At 38.3% G+C, this 25302-nt stretch overlaps 2 protein-coding genes across 3 annotated transcripts; both read right to left on the reverse strand.

The window, feature by feature from the left end:
• Positions 1-1306: 1306 nt before the first annotated feature.
• tmem201 (transmembrane protein 201) lies at positions 1307-19604 on the reverse strand. Of its 2 annotated transcripts, XM_056385271.1 has the most exons (11): positions 19381-19604; positions 18682-18802; positions 18325-18519; positions 18052-18231; positions 14244-14602; positions 13956-14156; positions 8922-9142; positions 7722-7784; positions 7321-7611; positions 6917-7048; positions 1307-3774 (listed from the first exon to the last, which is right to left on the reverse strand). In XM_056385271.1, the coding sequence occupies exons 1-11, from the start codon at positions 19527-19529 to the stop codon at positions 3677-3679; spliced, it is 2010 nt and encodes a 669-aa protein (XP_056241246.1). In that variant the 5' UTR covers positions 19530-19604; the 3' UTR covers positions 1307-3676. The 2 variants fall into 2 exon arrangements, with proteins under 2 accessions (XP_056241246.1, XP_056241247.1); XM_056385272.1 differs by lacking the exons at positions 1307-3774; positions 6917-7048; positions 7321-7611; positions 7722-7784; positions 8922-9142 and adding an exon at positions 10288-13790.
• Positions 19605-21436: 1832 nt separating this feature from the next.
• Positions 21437-23004, reverse strand: foxl2l (forkhead box L2-like). The gene has a single exon (XM_056385283.1). It carries the CDS (start codon positions 22789-22791, stop codon positions 21976-21978), a length of 816 nt encoding a protein of 271 aa, XP_056241258.1. The 5' UTR covers positions 22792-23004; the 3' UTR covers positions 21437-21975.
• Between the last annotated feature and the right edge of the window lie 2298 nt (positions 23005-25302).

Consider the following 25302-nt stretch of genomic DNA (forward strand, 5'->3'; position numbering starts at 1 on the left):
AACACAGCTGACCTGTAATGATATGAAGGCGACGGCTTGAAGTTCAGAGTTTGACCTTTTTCATGTATGGGACCATAACTGTGATTGATTTGGCAGAAGATATGAAAGTTAAAATTAACAACACAAGAAAAAACAGGAAGCTCTTAATGTTTCAGTTCGATCAGAAGGAAATGCTGGTATTTAGTTGACTGTTTGGGATTATTTTGTGTTAATTTACACACGGCACATCCTACTGCGGGGATGTAAAATAACTGGACTTCAGGATTCACTTCTGATAAGTGAAACATTTTACAAAATTGAGAAACAGGTTAAATGGCTGAGTAGTCATGTGACCACTTTCAGAACCTGTACGAGGAAATGTGTTAATCAGTAAGAAAGAAATCAAATTTACATACATTTATATAGTGCATTCAGAAAGTATTCAGACCTGCTCTGTTTTATTCACATTGTCCTGCCAAAATCATTTAAATTGACACATTGAATCTACATTCAACATTTGTGGATGCAAATCCATGAGCAGCTCTTTCCTTTGCTTTTAAAAGAGAATAATTGTTTTATTTATCTAGATCCATAGAAGCTTCTTTTCTTTGTCCTTGGTAAGCAATGCACTTAGTTCTTCCCTCATCACCTGAGTCAAATGCAGCCTTTCATTGCTATGGCAACATTTTAGATATCTGACTCGCCCTCAAGGCTTCTGCGTAAATTCAGTGAAGAAAACTTTCCATTTTTTAAAAAGAAAACTATCATCAGATTAAATACAAATGTGAAGAGGGAAAGATGCTGCAGATTGAAGGTTAGTCCCTTAGTACTGCTATCAACCAAACTACTGAAGACTAAGAGATAAGTGTGTGTGTGAGTGTGTGTGTGTGTGTGATGGCTTTTACAGAGGGGGATAAGCAGCATCTGTGTTACTGAATGTTGCATGTGAACTGTAACTTCATCATGCTGCTGTACCTGTGTTGTTCTTGAATGCCTGAACCAAATTTCTCAATAAAATCTAACCCTAATCCTACAATGTGCTGTTAGTGCCAGAAGGGGGCGAGTTAAGCAAAGCTTGCAGAGCACCCATCCATCTCACACTTCACCTAGAAATAGCAGATTTTTGTAGCTGGACAGGAAGTAGATGCATTACACTAAAATTAGAAAAAAAAAACACTTTATTCAAAAGTATTGGTCCAGACGAAACAAGCCAATGTTGTTCCTTACAATCACACAGACCAAACAGCTCTGCACACAAACATTTGCGTTGCTGAACATAACAACCACCCTTCAAACCATTAGTGAAAATAGTGATAGAGAACATAAATTCATACTTCTACTTTCATTTGAACATAATGGTGATGTCAAATAAAACAATACTTTAATTACACTTTAAATACAAATTCAAAAATACATTTATTTTATCTTGAACTGAACAATGATGATGAGGTTTGTCTCATTCAGGAAAGTTCAGCATGGCTGAAAGAACATTTACATTTCAACATGTACATGATCTTTCAATTAATGAGCCTTCTTCAGAGAAGAAATAAACATACGCCAGGTTACACATCACGTACAAATGCACAATTTTGTATCCAGTATGTTGAAAGGTTATGATAGCTTTCAATAACTATTATTCATTGTTCTAGACGATTCCCACAGATGTCTTTCAGTAGCAAGTTTTAGTTTCCTCAGAAGTTTTACATTTAAGTAATTATTACTTTTACTCTAATATCGGGTGCATGTGAAAATAAACAGCCAAAAGCCTAACAACATGTTTTACAGTAGAAACAAGCCAACTGCAACCTGTTCACACACATCTCACAGATGTCCAAATGCACAACTTTTTGTAAATCATATGTTCAACATTGACAAACAATAAATCAAACATCTGTGCTCTAAATCTCTAATAGAACAATTTCAAATAATATAAATGGTTATCACATAATCAAACACAACACAGCCAAGCACAAAAAAAATTGGAAAAACATTTCAGTAAAACAAGTGCAAAAATCTTTCCAAGTTAACATGTAGAGTTTGAAGTTATAAGAAAAGCCTGTATATATTTTACAGCTCAGTTAACTTCTCTCTCTCTCTCTCTCTCTCTCAAAATCGCTGCCATTTTTTATGCAAACGTCATTTTTAAAGATTAGAAATAACATTTTTTATTGCACTTGACCTTAGGAGTTTAGCCCCTTTGAAAGCCTGTAACAGGATATCGATAAGAGACATCAGAAAATCAAATGGGTTGGTGAAGAACTTTTTCTGTAGTAATTGTGACATGTCACTTTGGTATGAGATATATAAACAAATGGCCATCATAATAAACGTGTATAACAAAACGCACCACTCTTTCCCAGCTGAATATACAGATGGGTGAAAATTTAAAGGAAAAACCTGAATAAATGAGTGTAGAAACATACTGAGTGTCGATGCTTCCACACACGTACACTGCATGGTACAGTGAAACATGCTCTGTGGCACTGTACTAAACACTTTGTTGGTTTTTCCTTTGATTTGTCACCCGTCTTTAGAAAGACATTGGCAAACACCAGTGCTGTGAAATTATGACATTATAGAGTGAAAATCTGTAGAAATTTCAAAAATGCAAAACCAATTACACACCATAAATATAACGTGCTGCTTAATGCTTTCTGATTTTTGGCTACTGTAGAGTGGAAATATAACACTCATCACAGTATACCATAAATTCTCAAAATAGTGTCCAAGGCCTTCATTTACCCATTTCTGGGACAGGCTCACATGAGAGACAGACCGTTATTCTGATTTCCCCATATTCCCAAATTAATGCAAGCTAAACTTTTGCAACATTTACCTGTTGTCTTGATTAAAATCAGTACAAGGTCTGTCTATTTCCACATCACTTATTCCATCATTACAGCAGGACTCAAGTCAGGCGTTCCGCTTTGGCTTTTAATGTGAAGAAACATCAAGAAGTATTGAGTTTTGTTAAAAATGATCAGGAGTACGCCAAAGAAGAAATGGCTGGAATTAGTATGGTATTAGGAGTATGAAAACATTATTTCTGTTCAAAAGAAAAAAAGAAAAAAGAAATGACATGACTCTTGTACTGAAATTATGCTGAACTTAACATTTCAGCTGTTTGTAGCAGGCTACAGACAATTCACCCAATTAATTTTTTTTATCCAGCGTATTTGTGACATGGCCATTATTTGAATATCAGATTTTATATATGAGAATTTACAGTAAGTAGCTAAGACATGACCCTCTGTGTCTGAGCAGCATCAATTGAACAGTACAGGTTTATTGCACATTTCACAGCATGGTTTTTAAAAAGCTATCGAGCATCAATGCAAGAAATGAGCCTTTTAAAATGAATTACACATGCATCTGTGTTCATTTAAGAGGAGCGGTGACAAACCAAAAGACGAAGCAAGGCCAGATCAGAAAAGCAGAAATATTCTTGAGCAGTCATGAGTGTAAATATTTGATTTCACCTTACATTTTTCTTCTAATCAAAAGGGAGGTATTGCTGTTGAAAATCCATCAGCTGACATCTGTATTTTTACTAAGCACCAACATACAATAACTGCCAGATGTTTTCTGGCATTGCTGAATGACCTCAAGGTCTACAGACATGACAGGGTTGTCAAGGGCCAGAGGCCCATTCACTCTGTGCAGGTCACAAAAAAGAGCAGCAGACCTTATTAACAGTTCATCTCCAGTAGTGGTACATACAGAGACAGGCGAAGAACAGGTTGGCAGTCAGGCTCCCTATTAAAAGTCCTGGGAAGAGAAGACGCTTCACAAAACCTGGAGAAGTCACAGAGAAAGCAAATTCATTTCATGAGAATCATCATGATTATGCATCAATGTGGCATGAAGGTTTTTCCATTTTCTGCACATGTTTTACAGTGATGTTACTGTCAGCCAATATATTTTTCCTAGTTATAGTTTAGGTACATGTGGAGCGGACCATGATGAGTATTTTGAGACCAGTGTATTTTCTGAATATACAGGTTGCATAAAACCCTGCCTTAACAAACAGGGAAGCATCGATCTGATACCAACCTAAATAAGTCAGATCGGGTATCAACCAAATGTCATGTCAATGGTCCAGATCAAATACACTCACCATGCATTTATAACACCTATACTTCTGTGGCAGCAGTGCTATGCAAAGACAGGTCAGGCGCTTTAGTTACAGTTCACATCAAACATCAGAACGGGGAAAAAATGTGATCTCAGTGACTCAGTGGCATGATTGTTGGTGCCAGACGGGCTGGTTTGAGTGTTTCTGCAACTGCTCATCCCCTGGGATTTTCACACACAAGAGACTCTAGAGTTTACTCAGAACGGTGTGAAAAATAAAACAACCAAAGAGTGTCAGTCCTGCGAACACACACGCCTTTTCACGTGGGTCTGGAAGAAGGACTCTGAAATTAGAAATGCTCACTGAGCCTTTCAGATTAAGGGAGTCTTTGTTAATAAATATATATATATATACTGTATATTTGCCAGAGTGAAAAAAAACATATACTCTTGGATACTGTATTTTCATATACGCTCCTAGACCCTACCAACAAATCCAAATGCTCATTTCTATTTTTATGATTGTTGTAGTACAGTCTCCTTAAAGTTTCATGTAAAAACATGCATAAATTAACTGTCTATAAACCTCTTTTTCATATAGTCTCTGGTTGTATGTAGAACATTACCTGCATTTGTTTAACGACAATTATAATTTTACTTTTGTGCCTAATGACTGAGCATGCAGTGGGACATTTCTGAGCACAGACAAATAATTTTTCACAAATTATATTTTGAAGAGAAACATTTTTGAGTAAATAATAACTTAACCTGAGCAAAAAAAAATCTATTCTGTGCTCAATAAATGTACTTCTCTGTTTGCTATTATCCACATAGTTGCACAACACTAATGTCTGTCATTCAGTTTTAGTCAGTTGTTCTCTCACAGATCTCTTCTGTGTGCACCTGCAAGCTTGCTCAGTCTCTGCCTTGCGCTCTCAACATGTGTTCTCTGGCTGCGCTCAACTCTGCCTCCACCCTTGCTCAATATTACACAGCGTGACAATGTGCCACAATCACAGACTTGGAGAAAGTGCCGCTGATTGGCTGTTTCATCACCACTAGTACAGTATTCCGGAAGCACTGTTAAAAACCCAGTAGAGGGCGAACCCTGGATGTATGGCCGAGCGGCAACCTCTGAGGCTGAAAAATGAAGCCAACACATAAGCACCAAAAACTGCAGTTCTTCAAATGTCCACTTGAGTTTGGCTCCAACAGTGAGTCAGTCTCCATGGACTCCATAGTTAAAATGTCCAACTTCACAGCAGAAATAAACATGTTTACAGCCTGGTACCAAAAAAAAAAAAAAAAAAAAAAAAAAAAAAAAAAGATTTGTTCTCTACGATTAATTTCCTCCATGACAACTGTACAGGGGGTGAATTTTTATATACTGTAATTCACCTGTTTAAATTATATTAATGCTTGAAGTTCTGCATAATTGAGGGCATAGCTGCTTTGAGTGAGAGGTGGGTGAGCGTATCCTTGCCACAGGCCGACATGCACCGAAGTCTCGGCCCCACACACGCTGCTCCTCTTTGCCCAATTCTGGATCAACCAGGAGTTTGGTGGAGTCAGATACTGGCGAGATGGGGACGATAGAGCAGCTCACTCCGAGCTTCAAGACCGCTCTTCAGAAATTGGAGGCTACGTCCATCTTCATTTGCAGTCTATGTGTATGGCGCGTACCACAAAGGCTTAGTCTGAACTGCAGCAGCCACAGGTTTGAGTCCAACCCGTGGCCCTTTGCATGTCTCCCCTCTCTTTCACTAACTTTCCTGTCTCTCTCACTGTAGCCACCTGAATAAAAGGCAAAAAACGCCCCAAAAATAACAACAATAAGGAAATAAAAAGGAAACTAAATCATGTGGAGTTGACATTTTTGAATTGGATTACAACACATATTTGGTGAGTATTTTTATTATTGAGTTATGTGATAGAAATGCCTATTTAATTTAGTGTATTATAGTGCAGATTGGCTTCATATTTCAGCCTCGGAGGTTGCTGCTTGTCCATACATCCATGGTATGTGCTCTACCGGGTTTTAAACAGTGCTTCTGAAATACGATAGTAGCGACCTGATTGGTGACGAAACCACCAATCAGGGTTACTTTCTCCAAGTCTGTGATTGACAGGTTTCGTGGCACATTGTAACGCTGCGAAATGTTGAGCGATCGTGGAGGCAGAGTTGAGTGCAGCCAGAGAAGACATGTTGAGAACTAAAACTGAGTGACAGACATTAGTATTGTGTGACTATGTGGATAATAACAATTGGAGAAATACATATATTGAGCACAGAATCGATTTTTCTTGCTCATGTTAAGTTATTCTTTGCTCAAAAATGTTTTCTCTTCAAAATATAATTTATGTGTTTGCAAAAATTATTTGTCTGCGCTGCGTCCCACTGTGTACTCAGGAATGAGGCACAAAAATAACGCCATACACAACAGAGTAATCATTGGACAGAGCACTGAAGGCCTCTCTTCTCCGTTTAGAAAAATGTTTTAGTTTTATCTTTTTTGTCTACCACCTCGTCCACTTAACTAATAGAAAGACTGTAAATACGAGTTCCTAGGTTTAGCAGGGATAAAATAAGATTTTCTTTTTAAAGTAGTTCTGTTGCAAGTTGCTCTAATCAGGTCAATTTATTTGGATATTACAGTCCACAAGGATGAACAGTACATATGAGCAAGCCTATCCTTCAAATGCTCTACATCAGACCAGGATTACAATTTTGTTTAAGAAGGACTGGGACCAAGATGTGGTTATGACAACCAGTTAGACAACATGAAATCAAAATTGAATGATTTCTGACAGTTCATGGACATAAATTCCATCTCCCCGTCATGTTTAAAATCAGTCTGCTTACCTTTAAGAGGAGGATCAGTGCTCTCCAACCCCTGTGTGGTTGTGCCAACCAGGCATGCGGAGGACCCAGAGGAGCTGCCTGTGTCACTCTTCTCTTCCTTATCAATCACACTGCCGTCTCTCATACTCAAATCTGCAACCAGAAAAATCATGAAGTCATGGAATCAGGTAAATGATGAAGCCATTTATAAAACCATCCAAACATGAAGTTAAGGAATATATTTCACGGTTGTGAAATCTTTTCTCTCTTTAAAGCCACTATATGTAGGATTTGAGATGGTTTATTTTCCCATCTGGTGGTAGTATCATGAATGACACTCACTGCAGGGAGACAGCAGTGCACAGTGCCACAACCTACTACAACAGACATTTTACTATAAACAGTTTAACCTCAGGGGTACTTACCATGTTGGCTTTGAAAGGGTGATATGTCAGGTGAAAAGCAGCCATTGTAAATGGGAGAGGCCGGCCTTCCAGTGGAATATAATGGCGACACAGGTGGGGGTGAGAGCTTGGGTTCTGGCTCTGTTGAGAAAAGCCACAGTTTCTGGCTACAAATGTTGAGGCGAGCAGGGCTGATGAGCGGGCGGCGTTGTCTGGCAGAACCTGAACTGGATGTACATGACCCAGCTATTGAAGGAGGTGGAGAGGGGCTTGGTGATGATGGGCGGCTCCCAGACTTCAGTGAAAAGTAGTCTGTGCCAGAGAAGCAATGAAGAATGTAAATCAAGCGCTCTAAAAGGCTTAGGAATTGTTTAAAATACAGGTCTCAGTAGAGATAACAAAATTACCAGGAGTTTTAATACCTGACGGCGGGGAGTCTTTGTATTGTGAAGCTGGTCTGCTTCCGCTAAACAGGTAACCAGAATCTGAAAATAAATAAAAATATACAAATCGCATCATTCACTACAACCATGTACCAGAGCTTTCCTTAAACCTACATTCGCCAGTCAGTGTCAGTTGGTCAGAAAAACACAACCCCAAATTAAAAGTTTATCTGTGTCTGATAAACCTAAAAATAGGCAACTTTATGACAACACATTAAGCCATAACAATATTACAACTGAATGGTATTTAATAGTGGTTTATCAGTTAGGTTATTAAGATGATTTTCTGCCCCCTGGTGCCAAAACAATTATTATTCATTTGTCTGCCAATGATTTCATTGGTTAATCATTTGATCTAAACAATCTAAGAATAAAAATATGATGAAAAATGCTGATTGCAATTTCTTCAATTGTAAGGTGAAGTCTTCCAATAGCTGGTTTGGTCCAAAATTGTTACATAAGAAACAAAGTCTGGCAGATCCTCAAAACTGAGAAGATGGAACTCAGTAATATTAAGAAACGATAATACAGCAACAGGACCCTTTATTGTTCTTCTATAATATACGTTAAATGCAAAGTCTTTTGCAATTTAATCATGAAATATACAAAAAAAATGTTTAACTAATTAATTAGCCAAGCCGAATTATTGGCCAATATCAGCTGTATGTGGCATTATACTGGCCAACAGGTAAAGAAGTTACAGTACAGAAATGCGAAAGACATGTGACACAACCTTCACTCCAAAGTTTATCCTCCAGATGTCAGATAAGTTTGTTTTATTTAAACTGTAAAATTATATGATTAAGAGATATATATATATACACACACACACAGAAAGTAAAGCGTCTTTCCCACATTTGCAAACAGTGGCATGTCCCAATTAAATGCCAAGTAGCAGAAACTGAAAGTACAGCTGATGAATTTTATCAATTATAGATCTTGTTTGTATGCAAGGCAGCACACTGCAAGAAGCAACTCAAGATCAAACATGTCTGAGCAGCTATGGGAAGCTAATGCAACAAAAACTGTAGACAGCTGAATATTACTATTTACCCTGACATTTACCAGCTACTTGAAAAAGAATTTGCACTACGGTGTCAATTATCTGTAGTTTTTTAATCTTCCAGTATTGGATTAATGTTTTTGTCTGTCAACTAAGAAAGATAATTTTGATGTTACCTGTCCTTTTGAAGGAGGGTATGGTGCCAAGGGAGAGGGCTCTACTAAGGCGCCCAGGCAGAGAGGAGGGGGAATCGTTGCACTTGTGGCGACTCTGTTGGCAGCTGATGAGCTTGGAGAGGTTCGGGGGTGGGGTGGGGATGAAGGACTCTGCCAGGTCAGGAGAGAGCAAAGGAGGCTGGCTGCTGAAGGGGGGGACTGCAGAGGTGCCTGCAAGGTATCTGCAACACAAGAGCAATGAAACGGTCTACTACCAGAAATCAAAATTGTATAACAAAACTGTCCAAAGGTTTCTATATCACAGAATTAGCTAAACAAAATACTTTTGTGCTAAAACAGTGCAGTTACATTAGATGACTCAACCAAGAGCATTACAAATAGTGCTGTAAATTTTCAGTTTGGGGTTGTATGTGTAAAGAAAGTCCTCAAATGTGATTTAGGTTCCTCGCCAATGTCAATATACAACATTCTTGACATTAATATATATATATAATATATATATATATATATATATTATATATTATATATATTATATATTCTGGAATATATAACAGGTACAAGAAGTGTCTGAAATCAAATCAGTGCTCAATCTTTGTTCCACTAGAGCACTTTATTGATGGCAGCAGTCTATGGCACGGCTGTCACTAAAACGTTGCTGCAGCTGTTGGACAACACAAAACAGCTGAAAGTGCCTAGAGAACCAAGCTGCATGAGAAATGCTGCCCAGCAGTACTGCTCAACACACTCACATTTTCACAACACACAATCTGTGGCCTGAAGATTTTATGCGTCAATCTAGTTTCTTTTCAGTTGCAATCAAGTTTAGTCTTAGAAAAACCAGAATTACATCCGGCAGTTGTATGTCTCAGCCATTGCAGAACATTATGATGCGACAGTGAGGGTGACCTTCAATCATTTGGATATGAATAGTGAAACCTTTCAATTTAATCCATTTAGACATTTGCGTTAAATTGTGTCAATAAGCATATGAATTCATGAATTATGGCTAAAATTGTGTTTCTTGAGATCAGTGACCTTTAACCACCAAATTGTAATCAGTTTACAGTTTTGGACTCGAGTCCAAGTGAATGTTTGTCCCAAATTTAAATTCCCTCAAAGTGTTACTGAGAAACCGCGTTCCCGAGAATTGGACAGACGGACGTACGGATGTACAAACCGAAAAACACCATGATTCTGGCCCTGACTGTTGACAGCGCATAACAGTCACAGCAGTCATGGCTAACATGAAGCTGACATTTTCCTTAAACATCAATGCTGTGTAATAAAGTTACTATTTCAAACCAGACAAACATACAAGGAGACAAGACAGTGTGTTTGTATTGACGAAAAACAAATAGAAGGCATATCCTTTCACCAGTTGTTTATTACATCGAATGTACAGCAAGCATTCCTACAAAGTCTTCAAACTGGAGCCTGACATTAAAAGAAGACACCCAACTTCAGCAAATCAGCACCCAAAAGACAATACGTTTCATTGGGTATGTTGCAGGACGCATTTCAGCATTGGTTGAGCTCCATTTCTGAGGCTGCTACATAATGCATAAATATCATGATCTGATCAAATTGAGATTTGATTTCATTAGCTTATTTGTACTATTGACTTGAACTGAAAATTATTGCTTAACTGTTAAAAAGTAACCTCTCTCTCTTTTTTTTTTTTTTAAAGTATTGGGTCTTTTAGTGTTTCTGCAACACACACACACACACACACACACACTAAAACATTTAGGTATAACATTATCACATTTCAGCTACATATTGGATCCGTAGAATAACACAGTGCATTAAAAATATTAACATTCCCGGTTCCATTAGTAAAAAGGTAGTTCTATAGCTATCACTGTTAAAACACTACAAAATATGTTTGTGGCAATGGTATAATGTTGAAGTTGCATATGGCAACTTAAACTTGTGATTAAAATACAAGTGTAGTACTTCAAGAGCTAAATGCTTGACACAAATGAAGGTAACAGTCATAGTTCAAGTAGATAAAGGAACTCTCTAAAAAACACAAATATAGCCATATACTTGACTATATATCATGAATATATCATAGCATAAACATGCACACTACAGATTTATAGTGAACACAAACAATTTAGCAGAGCATGTAAAACATTCGCAAAGATGATACATTTTAAGTTGTATCTTACATATACAAACAAAAATGGTAAATAATATTATTATGTTGTACTATCGTTAGAATATCTTACTTTGAAAACGCTGCCATGTGCAGACCATTGAGCTTCCATTGTCAATGTAAGTCCATCAAAATTAAAACACATCACATTGCTTTATTAAAACATATGTGGCTCTCTTGCCTCCTTCAGGGTGGATATACATGTGTTTTAATTTTGATTCGTCTTAGTCAAGAGTTTAAGATGCAGTCATTCACGTGATGTATTTTATGAAAGGTAGGGAGCTACTCTAGGTCATTACTGATAGACGCTATATTACAGAGACTATATAGCATCTCAAACTTTGCATTTGATGATTTTTTTCCAAAGGCAAAAGTTAAATTAAGCTTCAAAAACGTGAAAATTATTCTATATGAATATTAAAAATTATACAATCAATACCTTGCTCATAACCTACAAGTGCATCTGTAGTGTCTTAGATTTGGCAGCAAAAATTCACAATTTAAAGCTTTGAGATTACTGCACCAGAGGCGCTGGTTTGAAAACATAAATCCATCTACATGACAGCACAACATGCAATTTAAACTGTACTCTACCCACCAAATACAATTTATAAGTACTCTCTACAGCTATTAGTTTGCAATACCTAATGACATTGCTGTCAAATAAATAGGCCCATTCACTCAATACATTCCAACAAGTAAAAGAAAAATGGGTTAATGGCAATACATTGGCCAGGTGAATGTTAGTGCATACAACTCAGTCAGTTTCGTCCATCGGTTTTGAATACATCAACATGTTAGACTGTTGGTAAAGGAAAGTCCAGTGTTACTGGAAGTGAAGCAATAAGTGATAGAAAAATCCAATATATTTTGCTGCATGTGATAATGCAGCGTTTTCAGATTCATATTCTATTTAAATAAAAATTTGCAAGAGATGACAGTCCAACATCTCACTGAAGAAAGGTAACCCTTTCCGGACAAGCATTAACCGTGTACGTCAAATATTTCTAATACTGCTGAGTTTTTTAGTGGCTTATCTTGCATGAGCACGACATGTGAGGCAAAACCTTACATCACGCATCAAGCCTTATAACTAACATTTTTACAAGACACAAGAGTTCCTCTCAGTGACCACAAACAGTTGAGCACTTTGTAAAATTTACAAGTTCAAGCACTGATACAACAAGGCCACCTGAAACTACTACTCTGGCATGATTACCCCAAGAAATGCCAAGACAAAGCAAGTACCTGCCAGGCAGTCATCTAGAGGCATTATTTTACACAACAGCTTTTGGCACAGCAAATAACCACATAGCATGCATGGGAAAATGTTCCAGCTCTGCCTTGAGAACTGATAAGTTGCTTCAGCACTGATGTCGTATTCCAAGGAAATTCCTTGCAGATGTCAGTCATGAATAGCGACGGTCAAAGGTGTCACGGTGAATACTTTTTAGAAATGTCCAAGGCAATTCTTTGTTCAGAAAGTGTAGATGTGAAACAATACAGGAGGGGACGTGATTACTCAAAAATCATATCTTGAGTATGGCCTGCAGTGAGTATTTCGTGCAATGAGCTGTAGGCTACATCCACACCAATACGTTTGAGTTTTAAAATGCATAACTTTTGCTATATTTACACCTGGTGTCCACACTACTATGAGTTTGAGCCCTTACAAACTAAACGGGGCCAGCAGCATTTTCAAAAGTCTCCGTTTTAGGGAAACTCCGGAGTTGCCTTTTCGTCTGGAAAAACTGAGATGTTTCGAAATGAAGACGCAGGTGACCCTTTTTCGGAGGAAAACAAATAGCATCAGCCTCAACTCATAGTGGTCAAGGTATGTCTTTGCTAGGAGCTGTTATGCAGTTAAATTCTGCATTTTATAGTGCTAAGAAAGAAGTCTCTTTTCACCATTGTGGTTCTTTGTTTGTAGTAGTAGTAGACGATCTAGGCATGCACATATCAGTGTAAATATGAAGCAGTCTATGTCAATGGTCATGTGATATGCATTTTCAGGTATGTTCGTATGGGCGGAGATGATTTCTGATACTGAGCTCAAAACCCTTTTCTGGACGGAGATCATTTTTGTTTTATAACCGTTTTAAACTAGAAACATTTTAGTGTGGATATAGCTGTAGTTAGTGAACAATTTTCTACACAGTCACACCAGATTGTTAACAAGTAGGGACATTCAAAATGCTTTTCCACATTACAGTACAGTTTAGAATATATAGGATTAGTGCTAGTTGGGTACTTGAATTCTAAAAATCCCACTCTACTGGTTTTAAAAATGTCAGTCCATCACAAATTTGTTGTAGTTCGTAAGGAATTTGCAAAAGCAAATAATCACAGCTTCAAAAACAGGATGAACCTGAAAGAAAACTGTGGGACAATTTCCCACAGAGTGTACTTTGTAAGTCTTGAGAGGTGGTTACTAATAATATTTCATTAGTGTTGGCATGTATCAAAACGGCAAAATTATTTTAACCTCCACAGATCAAGCACACATGTGCTTGGTCTCAAATTGCTTAGTTTCGTTAGGGTTGATGAAGCAAGTAGCACTAGACTCTTGTTCTGGTCATAAGCCACACACACAATCCTTTGCCTGACGTTTGTCATTCACATGTCATAACTTCAGTCATTCACACACACAGCAGTAAAACAGGGGAGTTATGGGTAAAAAGTGAATTTAAACCGGTGTGCCCTTTGTTCTGTTGAGAAACAAAAAATGAAATAAAATAAAGGGAAATTGAAAAGCTTAAGCTTAATGTATTTTGATCTGGCTCTAATGAACACAGACCTCTCATGGAAAGAGGAAACTTTTACACAATCCCATGTTTCAAATACAATTTGAATATTACTGCTCAGATTCTGACCTTCGATATTTGCCTCTTCGTAGATCCAGTGGTTTGCGAGTTGCCACAGCAGCAGCAAAGCTGACTAGGCAACAGAGAGAGATGCTGCTGTGCTTGGCTGTGTCCATCCAACCCGAGGCACCAGCCAAGTAGCTCTCAGCCAGGTACAGGCACAGGACGAAGAACCACAGGACAGAGGCCACAGCATCAATTCTCCTCAGCCTAAAAATGCAGACACACATTAACTTGCAGAGTTGTTGTGAAGACTGTGATAAACTTGTCTGACGCCAAGAGATGCCGACTGCTTACCTTGCAGGTCCTGCTAAGAAGATAGCAGTGAGGCAAGTCAACAGGCCAACCGAGACTACAGCCAACTGGTTGTCCCTTCCATGTTGATACACCAGCTTGGCATTTTCTATGGCCTTGTTTGGGATCAGCTCCAGCAGACCCTGCCATACAGGCACATCTCCACTGCTTTCATTTTTAGGGGTGGATTCATTGAAGAGTTTAGGAGGAGTGACCCCACCACTTAATGTCTGTGGGCCACTAGGTGAAAGACTCTGGGCCGGCAATTCGCAGAAAGATGTAACAACCAGGAAAGCAGATAGCAGGAAGGCCAGTGCCCATAACAGTGTGACGCCGATGGGAGAAGACAGAGAATAGGAGCTCTGCAGGGGAGAAAACATGTTTTCATTTTAAATCCTGACAGCTGTACAACAAATGGAAAAATTAATTGTTACTACTGTTACTAATTTTACATGTTATAAGAACAAACCAACGATATACAATGGAGGAGCTGATTCATGGTTTTCACTTCTACCAAATATTACAGCCAATTAAGACTGTTAAGCCAATTAAATAAAACTAACTGAAAAGGCACCGCCTTTTGCACTACAACTCAGACAGACATACTGATGACTTGAATTGTCTAAATGTATCAAAAATACTGGACTGTTACTATTTGTGTGGGGGAAGAAAATCACAGCCTTCTACAATCCATACACAACTTAATTCTTGAATCAAGGCATGCACTAACCTCCCCTTAAGAAATAAAATCCCATCTGAATGGAGTTTAAGTTCTTTATAAGTTAGAGTTTCCTTAAGCCTGTGGTAGTGTGTAACTGTGTGTTTCCCCTATATGGCTGTTGCTGAATTACAGTCAATCTTGAAATTTCACATAGTTCATTTATATTCATGACAAAAAGTAACCACCACAACTTGCGCTTTCTACACTGCATATAGCTGACTGCGGGTTATACAAAACTAAGCCCACCATACCCCCACCATACACCCACAAACAAACACACACACACGCAGTGACGTCACCATTTAGGCTATTCATTAATGTTTGTGCAGCAGCTGGCCAATTCACTCCGGACAAGCGCCATACATCTGTAAAGAAGATGAACCTTGTCATAAATACTGCACCTCTATGGATGTTGGCAACACATCTGATCGGGAAATGAATAAAAACATTTCAATTTGTTTGTGCACACAAAATAGAAATTTGGGCTTCCTTGAACCATTTTTGAGAAATGATTGAAGTGGTCCCATTCATTTGTACATGTACATTGTTCATGCACATTTGATCAAGCACAACAAATATTTTTGTTTCAACATTTATAAACTTATCACAACAGAATTGTCTGATATTTAATGCTCATGACTTGAGAACAAAACTGTTTGTTTTGCTTGCACAAATAATGTGGTCTATGTTTAAGAATGAATTGTTTAATTTCTCAAAAATGGTGGAAGCAGAAGTTTTTATTTTGCTTGCATGAACAAATATCCTGATCATTAGGTGTGCCAACTTCAAAGAGGACCACTCTTAGACTAAACTGGTGTCACTTTTTTCTGTACACTATTGATCAAATTTTATTTTAATTTTCAAAAGAGTCTGGAATACTGGCCCATTTAAGTTTATATCATTTCTATTAATGTTGTATAAAAATAATTCAAGTAATTTCTGGTGTTGAGGCAATTCATTTGTCGACATTTATTACTACAGCTACACGACCAGTCAGAATGTTTTGGAACACCTTCATTTTTTCTGCTGATTAAATTTACATAATTCAACTTCATCTAACATTTAGTACAAATCTGTGATGCATCCAGCAGCTGAACACACTTATGACATTCTTTCTACAATGGAAATTAAACATTGTATGGAAAGTATGTACTAACACTGTTGCAGAAGTTCCCACAAATGTGTTGCACTTTTAGGTTTCTTTGCTTTCACCTTCTGTCCTGTTCATTCTAAACCAGCCCCATGAGGATTAAGTCTAGAGACTGTGCTGCTCTTCCTTCATGTTGAGTCTCTGCCTGGCTCTTTTATTCTCATGCACTGGGCCATTAGTTTGCTGTAGAATAAATCCCTGACCAGTCAGTCTATCTTCCTTTGCTAGCTGTCTTTTTCTCAACATTCTGATAGAAATATACAGTACAGTGTTGTCCTAATCATGCATCAAAAGGTGTAGTAACACGGTTTGTTCCAACACTGCCTTTGTAAAGACAGGGGGTTTTGTAAGTCATCAACTTAAGTTGGGGCACCTGTAGGAATTGTTTGTATTAACATGCAAGAACTTATTTACTTCCATTGATGCAGGAAAGCTGCAAGTTAAACACTTTCCAAGTCCCTGAAAAAGGCCCATTTTCCATGAATTTTCCATGGTTTTTGGTGAAATTACATTAGTTTTTGGGTGAACTTAATTCTCCTTTTACCTCGGGCAGTTAACCACTTGTCTTTGTACAATTTAAGGTTATTCACTGGAAAAATGGGTGTGTTATAAACATTTTTTCCGATAGTGTCTCTAGACCTCAAGAGCCCTTCAAGGCAAACATGAATAACCCCATCTATAACAATTCTAAAAGGATTCTATAGTTGTTTCAAGCCATTTCTCCACTAACACATGTAAATACATGGACAGCGTTGCACACTCGTCAGCATGTGCACATAAAAGAGGTGAATAATTACAAACCTAATTATGCACCATAATAATAATAATTATTATTATTATTGTGGTGGCATAGAGATTCAGTAAGGTAATACCATACAGTATAGACACAAAGCTAAATTAGTATGAGAATAAAATCTTAAAATGACCAAATACTGACAAGACTAGGTCAAAACCTAGTATGTAGCTGGACTGTGTATGGTCAATGTGTGAAATTGGGAACATAGTTGAAAACTATAGTGGAACAGCTATAAAAAACTGACATCAATGTGTCGTATTTGCATTCTGCCTAGTGTCAGCTGGTTTCAGCCCTTTATCCGTTTGCGTCTCTCCTACTGTCTATGCTCACATATACATAATCTTAATACATCCAAATTCCCAATGAAGCTGTCCTCAAAATTGTGACTGAAACAAGGCCCATTAAGACGACATGTTAACTTCCACGACTGTTAAAAACTTCATTTAATAACCGCAAAGTCATCTGACAAAATCATCAAACGCATAGATTAAAAACAACCACAACTCCCTCTGGGAACCACAACACTTTTCAAATGCTGCATTTGATTGGTCCTATTATTTACCTCAAATGCAGTAGGTACTAGGCCTTTATTTAAGGCAGTCTTGTATTAGAAGAATTATGTCTAATTCCCTCTGATATGTATAATTGGTCATACCAGTATTTTAGTACAAAGCCTAATTTATAGTAGCTCCTATTTGTCATGTTAAAGTTACTGCATTATGTCTTAATACAAACTGAACACTTTCTGTAAGCGTATCAAATTAAGAGCCCTCTAATGTTTCAGTGGAGAGATACCCTTTATTTCTTAACAGGGCTTTTATTGCTATGCTGACATGCTACAGTAAGCATATTGTAAGTAAGCAATTTCCAGTTGCTGATGTGTCTGTTGTTTACATGCTATTCAGATCTTCTCTCTAAATCTAGTTAGAAACTGTTTAATGCCAATTTATTTCGAGAGAGCAACAGCCAATGGGCAAACACCAGCTCAGTCACGTGGCATTCGGCTGACCAATGGTGGAATTATGTTGACTAAATCAGTCAATCAGACACTGACATTTGCAATTATAGGGCTGGCCCCACTGTTGTGGTCCAGCCAAGACTAACTGCTTGTGAAGTTGTGGTTTTGGATTTAGGTTGCGCTGACCTTAACAAAGCCCTGGATTGAGTCTCGGGTACGTCGAAGTTGGTGGCTGAAGAGCACTGTACGTAGCTGGCGGTTTTGATATTTGATGTAGTACTCCACGGCTGTCTGACACGGCCTGCATAACTTATAAGTCTGCTCCAGGTGGTGCTTGTAGGCTTCAATTTCCTCATCATAGTTTTCCTACAATAGAAAAAAACAATAATAAATTAGGCATTAATCATTGTAACTGTATATGGTGGGTTACAGTGAATGGAAAAAGTAAAGTAGACATACATCATCCCTAGGGATAAATGAGGCCAACTTCTTGATCTTTGTAGACTGATTGTTATTGCACTTCTTGCACAGCAGCATCTGACAGTTCACCCACTGCTGTGTCTTGGGTGTCTCAGATGCGGGAAGACTTCCAGATACTCCATGGTTGAGATGTGCCTTATGCTGAGCTGGGATGGTTTTGTTGTAATCCCCATTCTGACACAGGACAGATCAACACAATGAAGAACATAAAAAAAAACAAACAAAAAAAAAAAAAACACACATCTCACAATATTGGTAAAAATGAAAAACAAATTCACTGCAGTTTACCAAGATCCCAAGAAAATAATTCACAGGTGTCATAATTTTCTAACTCACCTCCTGGAAGCCATTGTATTGGTCACAGTTAGGACAGTCCCAGCAGTTCCTGTTCCCATAAGGCACCACTGTGTTCTCATTACAGAACCAGCAGTTGACATTTATATGGGTAGGCTTTTTTCTGAAAGGAACAAGTGGAGTTCTTACATGATGCAACGTGACACAAATGACAACCTGTCTGAGTTTCAAATGTATCCCATAGTGTAATCCAGAGACCACATGGGTCCTTGAAGTGCTCCCAGAGGCTCACGAGAGTACCACTACTATATAAATGATGAATATGCATGAGCAATTGGAGTACACAGTCAAAAATCACGCCAATCCGTATGGAGGACCTTGGCGTGCAAAAGTTTGCTGTGTTGATAATACAGAGTCAGGGCGAATACATATTTTATAAAGTTTTACAGTCAATTGTTTTCAAACACCAAAAAGTAGAAAATCCACGCATTCAAATAGTGAAAATTTACCTTTATGTTAGTGTCACAAAACTAGGTTAAGTAAGTTAGCACCACGGCTAGCAAAGTTAGCCCATGGGCTAGCATAGATAAATAAACCTCTCTCGGGAAACGGTTGTATCTTATACAGCACAATTTTGAACATCCAATGCACATTTTAAGCACGTTTGGTGACTCCATCTAACGTTAACGTGAACCTAGCTAAAAACAAACGCGGTGGTGCAAAATCTTGAAGTTAACTTACCTGGTGGCAATTTTGTATATCAGCGCTCCGCCGGCAACAAACGCCGTAACTCCGACTCCTCCGTACATCAATTCAGGGTATTCCAATAGAAGCTGGTTAAAGGCTTCCATTTTCCACGGAAATGAGCAGTAAACAAGCAAAGAAAACATAGGAATTTAGTGTTTAATGGTTTGGCAAAACACGGCGCCTCAGCGCACGCGGCAAACGATCCCCTTTTGTACACACCCCTGTAACGGAAACGGAACGTGCGTAACCGCCGGGACGCGTCCAAATATTTTTATTCAATCTTTCCTTATTGACTGTACCATTCATTAAATCCACCCCGATTAAATTATCAAGTAAAAATAAATGTTTTAAGCCATAATTTTGTATTTTGGAATGGTATTTGTTATCAAAAGAGCGATCAACCACACCTTTGTTTGACTATAAGCGGTACGTAGTGTTGTAGACAGGGAGTACGATAGTGTTGGAATGAGGGAGGGAGCCCTGTCTTCCTAAAGATCCTAGTCTTCCTTTCCCTCGCTGGATCCCTGCTGCATTCAGGAGATGTCGACAGAATGGGAAAATAAATGCGTTAAAATTCCAACTTGGGAGTGTTCACGCATTATCCCAAGATGTTAGTTCTAGTGCTAACCTTGTAGTACAACCAGATAAACAGTTTAAATTAGCTACTTTTGTTGTGTAACGTATCAAGTAAAACCAGATGCAAACAAACACTGTATACCACATTGAATGAGTTATATAAATTGAATAGATTCTATTAAGAGAATATTATCTCTTTTTTATTTTGATGTAACTAACATTTCAGCCATTCTGACAACAGTCTGTTGACATGAGTGTAGGTTTTTCACCAAGTGGAGGACATCGTCATTGTCAGAATCTGGCAAGAATGACAAGCGGCTGGCGTCATCAGGTTTTCCTCCTCTGCAAGGTATTACGTGAACGCGCCAAGCCCTGCTATGGCACTGTACGATTATTTTAGGATAATTACATTGATCGAAGAGAAACAATGGTTTCTTTTGAAATATTGCATTTATAAGCCTTTATACTCGTATGCTATCAAGAAAAATTAATGTCTAAACCATCAGCTACTGATTTAGGCTAGCTGCATTCTATAAAATACATAAGTAGTAGCATCAAAATAGTTAAAATACCAAAAGTAAAAGAGAATATACTGGATTCTTGGTTTATAATCAAGCTACTAATGCATTAATGTGCAAGCATCACTAATAATACAGCTGGTATGGTGGAGCTAATTTTACTTATTCTGTATATTTATATACACAGCAGCTTAATCTTTATGTGAAGTATACAATACAGATGAGTATAGCCTACCCCCAGCCTCTAAAATGTTGAATCATTCAAAATTGTACCAATTTATAATGACTGTATTATTTTAACAATGAAGTGTAGGGTATTGGATCTTGTCTATAATTAAAAACAAAAAGGTTATATATATATTACAAAGAAAAGTCCTCCAGCAAGGAGCAGCTGAAAATAATTTTCTGTGAAGAATGGCAGAACATCTCTCCACAGATGATATTATTATTATATTATCTTATTATTAATTGTCTTCATTCCTCTTCTTTTTTGCCTAAAACAAATAGGCTAAAATTGCATCACGTGGACAGGATATGTTATTACCTAATATTTTAGTGATATTGACCAGGGGTCTACTCATATTTGTTGTATATTTTATTAGTTTATTATCCTTTGTATTATTAATATGAATATGTAAAGTATAGCAACTAAGGCTATCAAATAGGCTAAATGTGGGGTGATAAGTAGGCTGCAATGCCTCTGAAATGCAGCTATTAGACTAGAATAGAAGAATAAAGAGGCAGAAAATAGAAATATTTAAGTAAAAGTACAAGTACCTCAAATTGTTAGTACAGTAGCCAACTTGAACAAATGTATTTTTCATTTCATTTTACATTTCACCACTGCACCTATGCTCTTGTTTCATGCTGCCAATATTGCAATTAGTAGTAGTAGTGGTAATAATAATGATAATGATAATAATAAAAATGACAATAAAACGAGACAATAAAGACAATAAAATGCAAAAATAACGTTTTATTTTAACAGACATGACGTAGTATTTAACATCAAGTGAACATTCTTCAATCGAATAAGAAAACTGATCAGTGCTTCAGTGTCACCAACTGCTGTATAGCAGCTCTGACAATTAATAACAGCAGAGAAAAGAAATAAATAACAGTTAGGTCTACACATGAATATGCCTATTCGAAATGATAAAAAAAAAAAAAATTAAGGTACAAAAAAAGTTGGTTTGTCTGGTTGTTTATTTGGTTGCAAAATAAGACATAAACTGAGCCTCAGACTTAAATCAACTGCCAATTTCTGACAGAGCTTTGACAGTGGGCTAATTCCGGAAAGTGTAGCCTGCCAAAAAAAAAAAGTTAACCAAAAACGTAGGCTATTAAGCAGTTTCACATAGTTAATACATTTACACCTCGTCAAACAATTAAGCCTACCTGAACCTGACAAACGAACTGACAGCCAAACTGAAATGGTGAAGCATGAACTTTTAGTCTGTGAACCAGCTGCCAGCGGTTAGAATAACTCAAAATTCTACTGGTCAAATGAATAAGCAAGCTGCGCCTGCGACTCCCTCGCATAAGAAGTAAACTGCTGGTAGTTGCATGCCACAGAAACTGTGCCTCCGTCGGGGCTCATCGGCTGCGTCACTCCGCCGTAGGGACACCCGTTGTGAGGGACCAGGACGGACAGGTGGCGGTGGTAAGCGCCGTAGGAAGGGTGGTGGAAGTGGGCGGGTGGGCAGTATGAGTTCATCGGGCCGCTGGGGGACAAGCTGCGGGTGTGTCCAGTGATGACCTGGGGTGATGGGTATCCAGTCTGCTGGGACGAGCTGGGCTGAGACTGGCACAGACCCCAGGAACTGCTCACGTAAGGCTGCAGGTAGAGCGGCTCGGGATACTCAGGGTTCCCGCTCAGGTAAGGCACGCTCGGTGGTCTGTAGGGTCTCCTCACCCTCCTCCGCCGCCGGTAGTTCCCCCGCTCAAACATGTCCTCAAAAGCGGGGTCCAGCATCCAATAGTTGCCCTTCCTGTCCCCTCCGCTCTCCCTGCGCACCTTGACGAAACACTCATTGAGAGAAAGATTGTGTCTTATACTATTTTGCCATCCTTTCTTATTCTTCTCATAGTAAGGGAAGTTGGAGATTATGTAGTCATAAATCCCACTCAGCGTCTGTCTCTTGTCATGGCTGTCCTTAATGGCCATGGCGATAAGAGCCACGTAAGAATACGGCGGCTTCTCCAGCTGTCCGGGCTCCTCCGTACCTTTGGGTTCAGGTGGGGGCAAGTTGGAGCTGATGTCGAGGAGCTGCGCTCCCTGGTCGGCGGGGGATTTCTCCTCTGCATCCATGGCTCAGGTATCCGCTTATGCGTCCAGTTGGGGCAAAAAGCTGCAATCGCTATGATTGTGTCTGCAGGTGCACACACTCCTCCCACAGGTACAGCTGTTATCGCCTTCTTTCATCTCGCCGAGTTTCTCACACGGTTTATGCTTGTGTGGGACAAGTGTGCAGCTGCTGAGGTTGAAACAGGGGTCACACCACTGTGTTTTCAGAGTAATCAAAAATGTAGACTTCGCAGCGAGACGATCAAAGACCTCACATGCCCCCTGTCCTTACATAAACCGACATGATGGTTACTACGTATCATTTTTATAAATCATTTGTCACATGCACACACCGCGGTCTTTTGACCAATTGAAATCATTTTTACACGATGTTTAATTCAATATACATTTTTGCAAGTTTTTTAATCCTCTCTTGCATTGACAACACTGCAATTAAAAATCATGAAATTTATAAACCTTGTCTTATGTTAGGTTATGTCTGCATGCAGATGTAAGATATTGTTTGATCAGTTTTTAATGAGATGTTTGTCCTGAACTGTGAAAGAAACAACAAGAATCCACCCTCACATACATACACCAAAACCTCATGCATTGATTTGTAACCTTGTAACCTACACACAGGTGCTTTTTTGTTGTTGTTTTTTTACAGTTTCATACACTGTATCAACTCAGAGGCACATGATAGTTGGGTATTTCCAGCACTTGCAGGCATCAGAGCTCAGCATACCTCCCACATACAGCGGGGCATGAACAGCAGGCCTGTCTGTCCGCTGAGGATGGCAGATAATGATCACCTGCTCTCACCAGACAGTCTGTCTCCCCTGAACTGATAGGGAAACACAGATCTCAGAAAGTGAGCAACCAAAGCAACTACATGTTTGGCAAGAACTAGAGGGCATTTTAGATTGGCCATTGTTACCAGTGGAAGGGTAGCTTATTAATTGGAGTTAGCGTGGGCAGTTATTCAGATCCGAGGGGAATGTCTTTATCATTACTTGCCTGAATAAAGTTTAGTACAATACAGAATTCAGGAGACCACTACTCTGTCTCCAAGTAGTTCATCAACTACATTTTTATGAAGAACCATTTCTCACACCCTCAGATACGTATTTAAACTCCATGATCACATAATCCAGTAACATGAAACTTATCATGCAAACCATCATATGGTTCTGTGTTTACTGCAACAACATGCATCATGCTGTCAAACAGGGTGGAAACAAATCTCCTAATTTCAATGGAAAATATATTGATACTTAATTGTTGGACATGAAGGATCAGGTGGTGAATATCTTATCAACCGATTAAAGTCAATATAAAAACTAAAGGGAAGGAATATTTCAGGCCACCCTGTGAATACAGTCATTTGGCAGTGGACAGTTTGTCTCATGCATGTGATCAAGCAATCGATCAATAACAGGAAGTTCTTCTTTGTGTAAAGAATGTTGTTTTTTAGAAAAATCCAGGCTGACTCTGGAGAAAATAATGTTCACACACTGGACAGAAATGACTCCTGATAGACTCATATGTCTCATCAAACTTCCCTCTCTGATTTCTCAGTTTTTAAATAACTAATAAAATGAGGAAAGCTAGATTTACCTCCTGATGCCATGTGAGTGAAGTGAGGCGCCAGGCTACACAATCTGTGTCGTTTAAGCTATCTGAGACGGAAGAAGAATGCAGCAAAACTGCCAAAAACAAAGCGCATGAATGCTGGATTTAGACAGTTAAATTAAGAGTTACAGCTCTCCAATTTCCTCAAATGGCCCTTGAGATAGGATATAACATTCAATATTCCTGTTAATCTGTTATTAATCTGCTATTGTTATTATTACAATAACTGGGAAGTTGAGAGGTTTTTGGAGATGTCTAACTATGATCATAAGATCGGTAACAATATATGTTGAGAATTGAGAATTAGCTGAATATGTCTGAAGATCTTGCTCAGCATAAACCACTTTGTTAATGCCCTGAATCCCAATGACATAAAAATGAGACTCTAACAGGGATAATGTTAATATTTAGATAATCTGTAATTTTTTTAATTAAATGAATGGAGAATGTACTTCATCTTTATTATTACACAGTTAAATGCCTATTGTTACTGAAATAGTTTATCAAGATAATGGGAGGTACACAGTAACACTTTCTGCCCCATTAACTTTCATAAAGAAATACTTTACTTCTCTCTCTACATTTATCTGACAGCTTGACTTGGAAAACAGATGGTATGTGTAAATGTTGTGCATAAAGCAGCTAACAGCACCACAAACCAGAATTGTCATTGTAATATCACTTATACATGAATGCATCACTAATTTAAGAATCTAACAGGGGCCATTTTTTTAGCAACTACTTTCAAGGTGTAGTGTATGGCGTATGGAGTATGGAGTATTTTTCCACTTTAGTATCACTACTTTTCAGAGTACTTCTGCCTGCACAGGCTCTTGGCACGTTAGCAACAGTCCGTATTTGCACTTGGAAAAAAAAACAACTTTTCAACTTGCTACAAGG

Source organism: Seriola aureovittata, chromosome 9 (assembly GCF_021018895.1).
Source record: "Seriola aureovittata isolate HTS-2021-v1 ecotype China chromosome 9, ASM2101889v1, whole genome shotgun sequence".
Taxonomy (NCBI): domain Eukaryota; kingdom Metazoa; phylum Chordata; class Actinopteri; order Carangiformes; family Carangidae; genus Seriola; species Seriola aureovittata.